Source organism: Bombus bifarius, unplaced genomic scaffold (assembly GCF_011952205.1).
Source record: "Bombus bifarius isolate JDL3187 unplaced genomic scaffold, Bbif_JDL3187 scf7180000008208, whole genome shotgun sequence".
In the NCBI taxonomy this organism is placed as follows: Eukaryota; Metazoa; Arthropoda; class Insecta; order Hymenoptera; family Apidae; genus Bombus; species Bombus bifarius.
This window is the reverse complement of record NW_022884511.1, coordinates 1,071,896-1,085,567: the sequence shown is the minus strand read 5'-3', so window position 1 is coordinate 1,085,567 and position 13,672 is coordinate 1,071,896. Positions and strand designations below refer to the sequence as shown.

General features: G+C 35.2%; 2 protein-coding genes across 2 annotated transcripts in view; one reads left to right on the top strand and one right to left on the bottom strand.

The window, feature by feature from the left end:
* The window catches only part of LOC117210665 (formin-like protein), a 32,399-nt gene extending 24,521 nt beyond the window's left edge, over positions 1 to 7,878 (bottom strand). Inside the window, 1 exon segment of the mRNA XM_033453891.1 lies at positions 7,288 to 7,878. Coding sequence (XP_033309782.1) covers positions 7,288 to 7,506 — 219 coding nt within the window. The 5' untranslated portion in view covers positions 7,507 to 7,878.
* Positions 7,879 to 8,202: 324 nt separating this feature from the next.
* LOC117210673 (uncharacterized protein DDB_G0280315-like) lies at positions 8,203 to 9,774 on the top strand. The gene is made up of 2 exons (XM_033453907.1): positions 8,203 to 8,848; positions 8,946 to 9,774. The coding sequence occupies exons 1-2, from the start codon at positions 8,438 to 8,440 to the stop codon at positions 9,432 to 9,434; spliced, it is 900 nt and encodes a 299-aa protein (XP_033309798.1). The 5' UTR covers positions 8,203 to 8,437; the 3' UTR covers positions 9,435 to 9,774.
* Positions 9,775 to 13,672: the final 3,898 nt, after the last annotated feature.

The following is a 13,672-nucleotide window of genomic DNA, read 5'->3' as shown; positions in this document are numbered from 1 at the left end:
AGTACGATTATGCGAAAAAGGGAGTGAGTGCAGTCTAGTTTCTCAGATACATTTTCCAATACACTGAGTTTAGAAAAATTTTGCTTAAACGTAAGTTCCTTACATTTTATTGTACTTTAATATGAAAGCGCAAGATTTAAATTTATATATTAGTAGCAAAGAAATTTCGAAATCATTTAACAGTGACATAAGACAGGAGAACACCTACACGATATGTCTAAGCTTTATGAGAAATTCAAAGAGCAATTGTTCTTCGTCAAGATTGCAAATGCAGAGAAGCTTTCTAACAACGATCGTCTTCCTGCGATTACGGTGCACATCTGCCCTCCTGCTGTATTCTTTATGATATATCGTACGAGCGCGTAATAACACCTACATATGTGCATCAGTCTGATAAGCAATTTATGTTTTGAAAATAAATATACGTAGGACCATCGAATCATTCCAGATCATTAGAAATCCAACATTTTATACGCAATGTATATTAACTGATAAAATAATCGTTGTTTGAATAATCGTCGAGGAAAAAATATCTTGAATGGTATTCATCTACTAAACGAATACCACCTTACTTTCCATGCTTTGCACGCTTTTGCGTATAAATATAAATTTCTCATAAATGCCTGAACATGAACATTCGCATTCTATTTATTAGAGTACATGATGTACAGGAAAGTTTTCGGTAATATGAAAAAAGAGACACTAAACAGAGAACCAACGTGATTCTTTTTCTCATTTGATAGACCAATAACCGCTAGTTCACGGTCAAAGTTTAGGCGCCACCGGCAGCGACGTGTCTCATACGTACTTACATACATACATAAAGAGGTAGAGGAACCTTTATTTATGCTGCAGAAATAGCTCTATTCGCACGTGCACACCATTTGGCCATGGGCCATTTCGTGATGTGTGCTCTGCTACTACTCTCCTTTGTCTACTTTCGCAGAGATGTCAGATGAATGGTGTTAACGGTCTGGTCTCACCTGAGATTCCATACGCACAATACTGCATGTTAGTGTTAGTGTGTTTTAAACTAGATCGACAAGATCGTTAACTCCAAATTATTATTACTCGTAGAACGCTCGATTCTGTAAACTTCGACATTACTCCGAATTATTTCGAATAGATGTTTCTTTGAGATAATTATTCGAAAAGTAATACGAGTAATCGGTTTCATTTTCAATTTTTCTGCAATTGTCTTTGTATAGATACGTTCGATCACGTATATTCACAATCACACTGGAAAAATTAGTTTTACTCTTCAGGAAACTTTCACGTCACGCTTTATAACTCTCTTATGTGAATAACCAGAGTGCAAAGTTTTCTAAAAATAGGGTTATTGTAGCATCGCAAGAAGAACATTTTTTTCTCTCTTTTTTTTCTGATTAACGAGATACAAATTTTATCGTAATAAATATTAGCATCGAGCTACGAATGGGTAATTATACGATAAACGTGCCAGTCAGACGAGTTCTTCCTCGCTTTCATGAAACACGTGATCTCCACACAGTCTCGAGTGGCAGATTGTGTTTCGTATTATGCATACGAAAGTGAAAAGAGTAAACGGACGAGTATTACGACGTTCCAATAATTTTCTTCCTTTCTTGATGTTACTACCTACAATGTGCGGTTCGTTATAACACGCTGCTATTTTACACGCACTTCTTAATGAAACAGGCGATATTAGCATGTTGCACGGTTCTACAGTGTACAACTTACACAGTCGAACAAATACAGGTACGATAAAAATTATTCTCAAAATCTAATTCTTCCTTCTGGTTAGGTCTCTTCTTCTACTAAATATCAGACAAATGGAGAAGCTTTTTGGCAAAAAACCTTGTATTTACATATTACATAAGACTTTACGAAAAATCCGGTCCGTGTCAATATGTTTTATTCGTTGGCTGTAAAATAACGTAAAATGACGTTATTCTATATTTTCGTTTCATTCATCAATGAATCGTCTCCTGTCCAATCGTGCCGCCCATCTCGTCACACCTGCATTAGACGATGCAGGAATCGCAAAATCACAAAATTACCGTGTATCGTTTGAACATCCTGTTTGCGTTGTCGGAATGACAATTCGAAGGACATTTGGTCCGCTATGAAAGACGCAGTGGCGGGAGCTACGGAACAGGCGCGAACGTCTCAATCCCGCGACACAGAGACTTGTATATGAATACTACGGTATACGATACGTGTGTATTGTGTATATAGTACATCACGTACGTCGCGTCGGGTATATGCGTACACATACACACACGAGTGCATGTTCGCAAGCAGTCGGCTTAATTCAGCCGTACAAATTGCACAAAGCTGTCTGCCGACGATTCGTGTTAAAAATACGCCGCTGCTGACGCGTTTTCCAGTCTGTCGATAGTGAAAGCATTTCTGCGTCGCTTTCGCGTCTTCCGACGGTTACGTAACCGTAAAAACAATTTTTCCTCTGGATCCGATCTACACTCGATCGATCTCAATCGCGCGTTAATCTTGTCGCTGTCAGGAAACGTTTGGTTCTTATATTTTTATGAATACATAGCTGACAGCGGATGTTTGCGTATTCATGTTTAACGATCCACGATTAATAAATTCTGTACGTTTGTATAAGAATATAAAATTAACCGTCTACGATCTAAAGCAAGTTTAATAAAATTCTACATCTACATTGAAAATACTCAAGAAAATATTTGATATCGTATGTGTTATATAAAACATTTAGAAATGTAGAATATACGTACATATGTTTAGTAAAAAATTAGTATGCCGCATGCATAGCCATCTTAAGCATATAATAAGCGTTGAATATGGTGCCACTGAATATCGAGGTTTATCAATACAGTTAATGGATGATCGACTATTTAAATACTTTTGTGATCTCTGCGAAATATGTACTTATACCTCCTAAATGTCTTGCGATGTAATAACATAAAGGCAGCAACCTGTTCTTAGCGAGTTCTTTAACTTACAAGAGTTAAATTACTGTAGTTAAATATCGGATGTGATTTTTCTGAATGGTCTTAATTTATCGTCGAAGATGGACCCGCATGAGAAGCACTGTTCCAAGACCCCTCTATATATAGAAACGCCGGTTTTATCTTTTCCTGTGGATATTTTCAGACAGAAGGCGGCCCTTTGGACAGTATTGTTTAGCTTCGGAGAGTCGCGTTATCGACGTTGACTTTTTTCACATTTCCGATCCGATTCTTTAGCAAGCGTATAACTGCACTCGAGCGTAGCTAGACGCGTATTCAGCGATTCCATTGATCCTGAGCTACGATCGATGATAGCAACCGATAACGCTTACCGAAAGAAATTGACAAGATTTATCGATCGTTTAACATCAAGTTGCGCGTGTGTTTTTCGTAAAACACCATGAAAGCATCGAAAACCTCGTCACATCCATGTCGTGTCCCATAGCTTAATTCGGCATACGATTGCGAACGTTTAATTACTGTTATTTGATTTGTTTTAAGTCTAAATTGTATAAGTTTTAGCTTTTACGAGTAGAAACAAAATACGTTAAAATTTAGTTGATCTAGATCTACTCTACAATCAAGCATAACTGTATAGGTACAATAGGGACTTAAGTTGTCTGAACTGATGCTACGACGAAAAAGGATCTGAAACCAATTAATTGTTGTGGTATACTTGGCCGTATAGGATGGCGATAAAAAGGGGCAGAAAGAGAATTTTCACAAGGACCTGTAATGTCTCGGAAGGAAGAAAATACTGGGTGCGAACAATTGACCATTTTGCTTGGCAGAGTTCCAGACGTACTGTCACATTGAGACACAGAAAGCAAAGGAGAGAGATACGTCGCTGTTGCAAGCAGAGCAAAAAAGGAAGAGGATGATGAAGAAAGAGTGGGCGTCGGTCAGCCAGGTTTTGCCTTGGTTGTAAGAATGTCGAGGATTCCCGTGTTCAGCAGGAACCCTACAGGATCGTGCTTCTGCTATCAAGCAACCAGGTACTACGTATCTCCTCTATACGCTAGCAAGTCTACGCTCGATCAGGCTAATCCTTCAGAGATGATGCAGGATCGAGTGCAAGTTGGAAAATTAATTGAACGATTTTACAAATGGTCGACAGCTCGTCCGTGTTCCTGCTCCTCGTGAACAATTTTTGGTTTAACACGCCGATTGATTCAATCTCTTACTTCATAAGCAAAGAAGCATATATCATAGCTTCGAACAAGAGAATGATGAAAAACCCGAAAAAAGACTGGTGCGGCAATTTGTACGTTGTAATACTTAATTTGCCTTTCACTTTGCTGGCTCGTAGCTGCACGTTCGATAGATTGGCATTGCCCAAACAACTCCGAACTATTCAAGAATGTACGCTAATAAAAATACGTACTCCTAATTACTATTGAATCTGTCGAAAAGTTGTTCTGCAATTTCGTTTAATACGATATGATATTAATATCGTAAAGAGAGTAATTTTTGGTAAATATTGTTGGTACCTCGGGAAGTTTAAACACAGTTTAAATATAGAAGTTCGAGGACTGCAGCGCAATTAATAAGAAAAAAAGATAAGAGTTAGAAAGATACTGCAGACCTGAATATTCTAAAGCAGATAGAATCTGTAATCGCGGTGCGAGCAGCAAGTAGAACAGAGGTTACAGGGAGTATATACTTATATTGAATTTCCGCTCCTAGAATGGGAGACACGGATAGACCAAGGAAAACTTTCGCGTGGCCCTGGAACGATTCTCGTGAGTCAAACCACAGTTTCTACACGATGCACGACTAACTACCGATGACTCATGGACAAGCATCTATAATGGAACGAAATCCCACGATTATTTTAAGCAACATTATCAAACTATCAAAAGATCGTTAGCATCGCAACATCGTGTAGATATGAAATTTCTCATTATATTTTCTAGCGAACGGCAGCGGAGTATCATTTTATTCATCTACCACCAGATTGTTTCTAATGAAATCGTGATACATAATTTCAAAGCGGTATCAACGTATTTTTTGCTGAACAAGTGATTTATTATTTCATTGGATCGTTGCGAAATACGAAATAAATTTCGCGAAATGGAATTATTGTATTTTAGATCACAAATTCGACATTTAAAATTTATTAAATATAGAGATAATCTAAGAATCACCGACGATGTTATTGTATCAGCAATGGGAAATGTCACCCTTCTTAAATGTATCAATGAAATATCCAATTCGTGAATTGAGCATTCGTACAATAGAGCATAGTATAAAACATATTATGTATAAGTGATCGAACGAATACAACGAAAGGCATTTATAATATCAAAATCGTCGAGATATATTATCGATATTAAGAAGTAAAATCTCCGAGGTTAAATGCCAAGATGACGAGACTACTAGACATATAGAAAGATAGCGAATCGGATGACCGCGAACCGTAAAGGGGTCTCTTTGTTTATGGTATGTTCGTAGTCGTTGCGATGGTCGTTCCGATGCACAATCGAATCTTATTTGGTGAGAGCCGCTTCTACGTAGGCGTGCATCTTTTTACTCTTTCTCATTTGTACATCTCTCTTTCGCGCCGTATGAACTTTTGCCTTCGAGCTCTCGACATTTCATACCAACGAAAAAATCAGTGGCTCTCGCCTAAGCAATAAATTTTAACAGCAGAGAATAGTAATATGCCTTTGAAGAGATTACACAACAACCCGACTACCCTAACAATAAATTGCTGGAAAAACGTATTTAACGATAGAGAAAATATTTCTCTTTCCGTTTCTACAATAAGCCAACTCGCTCTCTCGCTGTAATTCTCATTCTATCATTTTAAAGTCGAATTTAACTGCAATGCAGATACACATAGCTGGGAGAACCACTGTCATAAGTTCACTCGAGTTCAAGTATTAGTAGCTATATATTACGGGCCACACGTGTTGATACCGATCAGCATGTTACTTATATTACACCTCGAGGATAGTAAAGATAAAAATGATTCTGCTGTTCTTACGTCAACGTAGTACGCATAGAAAGTATGCGCAAAGCACGTCAGACTCAACCCAGATCTGTCCAACTTCTTTTATCCCTTTTCATCTACTTACTGTATTTATTAGTTACAGTAGTTCATTGAAAACTTTTATGTATATGGATATAAAACATTTCTACGCGACTGCCATGGCAAGTGTTAGAAGTGGTCTGACTGGATACCGAGCTTTATTAATGTAGTAATTGACTGCTTAAATTCTTCTATGATATATGCGAGATACGCTCTTGCATTAAATATCTTGTAATTTCTATCTACATATTTAAATTTCTTTTCAACTACGCCAATATAATCACGACAGTCGAGTATCATACTAAAGAAATTAGAAAATGTTTCGTATAACACACATAATATATTCGTAGAAGTGTTCGAATACTCTTGTTAGTTAATGCTTATATACGTTTACGTGTGGAGAGACTTGAGATGTCTATTATCGTAAACTAGACAATTCGAGAGTCAGTGAGCCACATCACACGTTTTATAGTCGATCAAAGTAATTCAATTAATATCCTATTACATCCGAGCGTTCACGCACGTCGACGCAAATGGAACTTGTATAGTGTTTCGAAAGACAGCTCGGCGAGCGTCGTTTGTATGCACACCGACGTATATTTCTCTGAATTATCGAATACATTTGTGCATCTTAACGAATACGGACAATACTATCTTTAGAAATAAAAGAAACGTAAACATAACAACTGTTCAAGAATAACTGCATCTGTCTTCTGTGAAAGACGTTTCTTATAAATAACATGATTAATTTCAAGAATTATATTTAGAGCAGCGTATATTCTATGAAAATGATTGAAAACGAAACGAAATAACAATCAAATTGTAATTTTTTTAGGAGATCGTGTGTCGTTAAGAACATTATATCAATACGTCTATACTATGCAATGATAATATCGTTTCTCTATCGAATTCAGAAGCCAAACTCTGATCAACTCTGTACATTGAAAAATACCGGAACGTGATGACGTTAGAAATATTTCTCATCTGCTTACGAGAAACCCTTGGAATTTTAGTTACTTTTTTCAAGAAGTTGGACACTAATTCTGTATACAGACGACAAAATTCCAAGATTTACGAAAGGTGGAGTTGGACCGGAATAGATTCTGAGAAACTAAAAAATACCAGCATTGGTATTGACAGTTCTGCGATTTTATCGCAGAATGATTCATTCGAAGCTATCGAATCTAATCCACGAGACACGCGTTCGATACGAAACCTAGGGGCTCTAAAAGGATCTGAAAAAAAAAGGAGAAGCATACATATAGCTAGTGTTTGACTCACCAGCACTTTGGTAAAGCGCCTTTCGAGTTCCATAGCGTCGGGCATCGGTTGCCTTGGCGCGCCACGGACGCTGCCACTCCGTGCGTGTGGTCCACCCAAACTTCCCATGCCGAGGCTAGGTTGACAGGATTGAAGAGGCGTGCCGCCCTTGATACCACCGATAAACACCTCACGCACACCGCCATCGCTTTCGCCGGTACGGCTCTGCACGATCCCCATTGTTTTCACAGTCGTGGCCTAATATATCCTCCGGTGTTTTCGCACGCGAAAATCGTGACACACGGCAACGGTGGTGGCCAGTACTGTCACACCACGAGAAACGTCAACAATGATGATCGCGGCAGTGCATCCTCGCTCGAATGTAAATCACTTTTCTCTGTATTACGAGAGACGTCGATACGTGAACGACTCGAACCGGTCCGCGCCGGGTCGTGCAACAGGTATCAAGCCGTCCATTGTGGATAGAAACTCTCACGAACGTGCGCGAACTAAAGCATGACCTAACACTCCTCTGCCTACACTAGACGAAGCATTCGCTGCATCTGCGGCAGTCTTCCTACTCTCTGACACCACCATCTGACAACGCCATTGGCCATTACACATGCGTCGTGTCTCGCAGTCGTGCCACCTGTGCCGGCGCGAGAATTTCTGGTAGAATTGTATTATGCGATTGGTAACCGTGATGTTGTTGATTATTTCGTCGCAGATGGAAGCACATACTACCTGATTGTAAAGAAAACTGAGAAGTTAGGAATATATTTTCGCGGAAATTATTTGTTATTAATAATAGAAATAATTGAAATCGTGTAAATTAATTTAGAAAGTTGGATAAAATTAAGCATGAACGAAAAGTGAAAAAATCTTTTTAAGTACGATAATGCAATGGAGTAGCGATATAAATTTTTTAACGATATATTTCAATTAATTATGATTAAATGATATGAGAGAAAATATTAATAGCGAAATTCAAATAAAATTTGAAAATTATATTGCATATGTTAAATTTAGACTATCGATAGATCGATGTTTAACATCCGCCATTTTGCCGATAGATCGATTGGTCATTTAGCGTCTCTTAGAGTAAATAATATGGTGGTGTTTTAGTATATTGTTTTATAGGGAACATTATTTGTAAATATTTGTAGATTCTATGGAACAGCAGTATAGTATAAATAAGAATTTCAAAATGAGAAAGTCTCCTCTAAGTACGCCAAGTGGCAGTAAAGAAAAACAGAGTTATAATTGGAAATCAAATGGCTATAAAAATAGGACAGGTTATAGTTATCATAAAAGTGATAGTTATCAGTGTACTTCGTCAAATAGTGGTCAAAGATATTCTGGAAATGATTTTATTCCATTAAATAATAGTACACCAATACCAGAATATAAAAAGCTCGATAATAATTGGCATGGTTCTGGAGGTCATAATCATCGTAATTCAGGTAGTGGTGGATTTAACCATTACCGGAACAATTATCATTCAACCCCAAAGTTAAATTTCAATAATTCATACTCTCCTTATAAGCTCTCTGGTAAACAACTCTTCTATGGTCAAAAAAAGGTAATTAGGAATAATAAATACAAGTAAATAGAATTTCAATAATCGCTTCTATGCTTACTAAGCTGTAGTGATTAACAAGTATCGTTTTTATATTTAGAGTTTCCAAAATGATAAGCATAGACAGAGCGACATATCACGTTATATAGATATGAAATCTTTTTTGGAAGATCCTTGGGCAGAATTAACAAAGAAGTTAACGAAAGATAAAGAAACAAATGGGGATGAATCACCTAAAGTTGAATTGTCATCATCGTCGCAATTAGCTTATGTAGATACTGAATCGTATTCTGAATCTAAATCTATATCAAGCATTGACAATTCTTGCTTTAGCCCAGAATCCAAGAGTAAATCTTCTATAGATGCAAAATTGGGATTGGATGATACAGATATTAGTAATGTATCAAGAACAGGGAGTTCAATAGATTTAAAACTTGACAGTGTTAGATTTAGTCAAGAATCAAAAAATGACAGCGTTTGCAATAATAATGATGATAGTGTTAATGAAGGCATTCTCAATGAAAATAATGTTAATAATATTAATGATATTTGTTCATCGAAGATAAATATTAGTCAAGATCTCAAATAACAGTGACAAAGAATAAAATGCGCTTAAGAGGAATAATAATTCTTTGGTTTGGTGCATGATACATTTCATATTGTACATATGGATGTATAATATAACAATTCAATTATATATAGATATTATCTAAATCTATGAAACGTCAGTTTCAGATTTTTTGAATAATATTCTAGTATATAGTTAAAAAAAAAAGAAGAAATTAACGTTTTAGTAATGTGAACTCTTTTTCCGGTTTGAAAATAGGTCTATCGCAGAAGCATATCTATATGCAAAATACAATGTATTGAAATTATCTTTTAAATTATATTTTCACAAAAAGGCTGTGAAAAAAAGAATGAATGTAGTTTATGTGAAAAAAAAATTATACATGTGCAATTCTTTAGTGTATACTAAAAAGGAAGTACATATGGGACATGAGGGAACATTAAACACCAATTTCTCAGTAATAGATTAAGTCAGGAAGAACATTCGAAGACATAGCGAACAAGCTAGAGTATGAATTAGACTTATAAATTGATTTTAAATTTACCAAATCTAAGCAATTAGTAATTATGTAAAAGAATGCTTGCATCGCTGAACATTTTTGGATGACGACTATCAATCGATTTGAATTTGTTGAGCTACATATATGTCTATTAGCACTTCTTCTCACAACAAAACCGAAATATAAAAAGGATTAAGAATGTTGTAACATGCATGTAGTAACTGCAGTGCATTATACAGAAATGTAGAAATAAATAACCATAAATCATGTGCAGACATATATGACAGTGATCTTAAATCTTTAGTTATGTCAATATATGACATATATGACATTGATCTTAAATCTTTAGTTATGTCAATATATGACATATATGACATTGATCTTAAATCTTTAGTTATGTCAATAACAATGAGTTTATACATATTGTATTATTTTTAATTTAAAACATAATCAGTCGTTTATTTTTGTTAAAATTCTTTAAGTAGCAAATTAACATACACTTTAATTGCATTTTGGATTAAAGAGAACCTACTAACATGAGATATAAAAATATGTATAAAATTAAAACAATGAAGTGATAGGGTATTAAATTTGTACAATTGTTATCATACAAAAAGAAAAATACACAAAAAATTGCTTATTTCTGTACTTTATACATTTTTATAGCATGTTTTAACGAGCAATGAAGCATAGAAGGTGACAAAGGTGTCCTATATGTTTGATTAACATGCTAACATAATGTACAAATGATGATCTGGTACAAAAATTTACATAATTTAAGAAATTCCTGTTTATTTCTCCAAATTGTGATTTTACATGATTGTGCAAAGGAGGTAATTGATGTCAAACAGATTAATTGTATGAATAATCTGTATAATTGAAAATTGTACATAAATATACTTAAATTATATAAATAATAGTAATTATCTACTTCTTTCTGTTACTATTTTTATTTGTCAGTGTAGATAATACAAAAATGAATCGGTTTTTTCTCATGACTATAACCGTTTGTTTTTAATGAATTTATGACATTTAACGATAACCACGGAGATAAAAGAAACTTTGATAATTAATCCAATCGAACGACCTTAGATCTCTAATCTTGTAGTATTGAAGGTAATGTTGTAATACAATGGCAAGTAAGATCGTGTAGGTGTATGAATAATTGATCATGTATCGAAGCAATCAATATGAACTATATATTTCTTAGCATTTAAGTTTTTGCTCCGCTTTTTAGAGCTTATTTTTTACTTTCTCATGTAACAAAATACTTTATCATTGATAAAATAAATTGCAATATGTTATATCAAATTAGTACCGTATGTAGCTTCTTGAAATGAAAGTAGAGAAATTATGACGAGACCTCAAAATGTTTGCATTTATAATTAACGTAGATAGACACCGTTGTTGTTTAAATGATATTACAATTGCATTGTACATGAATGCAGTATAGTGTATGAACAAAGCCTTCACGAAGAAAAGACCTTTTACATTTGTACTTATTTTTTTATTTTTACTTTGAAAAGAGTTATAGTTTGATGCAGTTCTTAGAATCATAGTGTATATCTGTACAACTTTATGTGACTTGATGTTATCTACGTGGTTTATAGTGCATGTTGCGTGGATATGAACTTATGTAGAACACAGACATATCAGTGACCTTGAATGTTTATCACAATTTAACATTGTTTATTTTCATGGCAATTTACATTATTTTATCAAATGATAAAGTTTTGCAAGATTGATTTTCCTACTGAATACCGATTAGTTTCTAAATATTAGCATTAATTTATTATAATACTTATTCTGTTCAAGCATATCCTGCAAAGATGTAAGGGAATGAAATAATATCAGTTATGTTAAGTATTTATAAATTTTATATTTTCTTCATATTTTGCTTTTAATTGCCACAAATCAGTACAGTACGCATAACAGAATTTATCTGACAGAAAGGGTATGCTCGCTCATTTATCTACAAGAAGAGGAATTGATTACAAAGATTTAAAGATAGGGCCCGTTCTTCCATTCCTTTAATCTACATTATTCCATTGCAACTTTGTAGTATATTTTATTTAACATTCCTCTCTTTCTTTTTTTGTGCACAACAATAATGTAAATTACAATGATCTCTTCGAATTATCGAATATTTCGATAATTAATTGTTCAGCAGTAGATTAAAATTAAACAATTGTTGTAACGAGATACAAGCTTTTCTTTTCAATTATTTCAATTATTATTCGATATATGATATGTTTACGAATGAAACTTCTTTGAACGATAGAAGAAAAATTGAAAATTGAAATATTGATCATTTTCAAAGGACTTACAAATGGTATTTAATCAGCATATTGTTTCCTAATTTGTACACTAAATTGTACAACTGCTCTTTCTTAAATTTATATACTATAAAAAATGATCGATATAAAAAAAATTTACCATATTAATAGTACTCTAATATAAATTATAATATTTCTCATTAGTATTCGTTGGTATTCACGTAGATTATATAAAAGTCACAATTTCTGGTTTCGTATTCAAATAAGGATCTAATATATATGTCGGAGAAGGGTCAGGAATAAGGTTGTGGGCGTTTGATGAATCTTCATTGGAATCGGCCATTGTCGTGTTATAACGAAGGTACGGTCTGTTAATACGAGTATGGATGCTACCGACTCGACAATCAACCGCGGCGGTTGGACACTCGCGATACTAGTGATGTTGATCTTAGGTTCAATAACGAATCCGCGGTCAACGGGATGATAGATGTACGTGCTCACAAAAATCTAAGTCGGACTCTGCGAAAACGTGGAATATCCACCGAGCGTACAAACTCTAAGTAACTCGCTAATACGACCTCACGAGAGAATGACTCTCCGTCGCGATGATGCTGCAGAGGAAAACTATGGTGGGGTGTGTCTGAGGACACGAGATCATCGGATTCGTCGAGGATAGCCTTCGTTCAGAAGGTGAGGGAATTTGGCGTTGCTGCTAATTGGTCAATCTCCATATCGGTAGTTAGAAAAAGATGCTAGCTGACCTCGAGGGAAAGTTGCTAGTGGGAGACGCCGTTCGTTGAAAAATAGGTTTCTCCTATCTTCCCGTAGCTGGGACAAAGACTGTTTGTTCGAAGGACTTTAGTCAATTAAATCCTAAGATTTATGACGGGTCCTCAGACTAGCTGAACATGTACTCCGGAGACGCATCGACATCTGGCAATCATCTTGCTCGAAGAATAGGGTCTGCGTATGGCGAGCCACGGGTCAGAAACCGTTGGAATGTTTACTGTCGCGTGCCGCCAGAAATATTTCTTTTAAGAAGAGCTATAGAATTACTCCATACCTTTGTTAGACAAAGCGTTCATCCCGTGACCGCGGCTACGTTCGGCGACTGGCTGTCGCCTCGAGCCCAAGCTCATTATCACAACTCGCGAACAATTACAATCGGATTGAATAACTACAATTGTTTAATTACAGCTATAGTAGACTCTAGATTACAATATTGCGGGATTATCAAAAATTCCAAAGGTTCCGGTGTTCTTTTCATCTCCGACATATATAATATAAAGTTCTTCAATATAATTTAATAGACGATGTAACCGTAAAAGTATCCGACTATGAAATCAATATTTAATATTTCAACAGTTATTCAAGGATTTTTGTTAGTAAAATTATACCTATATATGTTTAATAAATATAATATAATTGAAATTAAGATATATGAAAGGGTCATACGTTTTGGTTTTTCATTCATTGTACCGCAT

Coding starts and splice junctions, on each gene's coding strand:
- LOC117210673 (XM_033453907.1), top strand. CDS start 8,438: ATGGAACAGCAGTATAGTATAAATAAGAATTTCAAAATGAGAAAGTCT. Junction 8,849..8,945: donor TCTTCTATGGTCAAAAAAAG/GTAATTAGGAAT, acceptor TTTTATATTTAG/AGTTTCCAAAATGATAAGCA.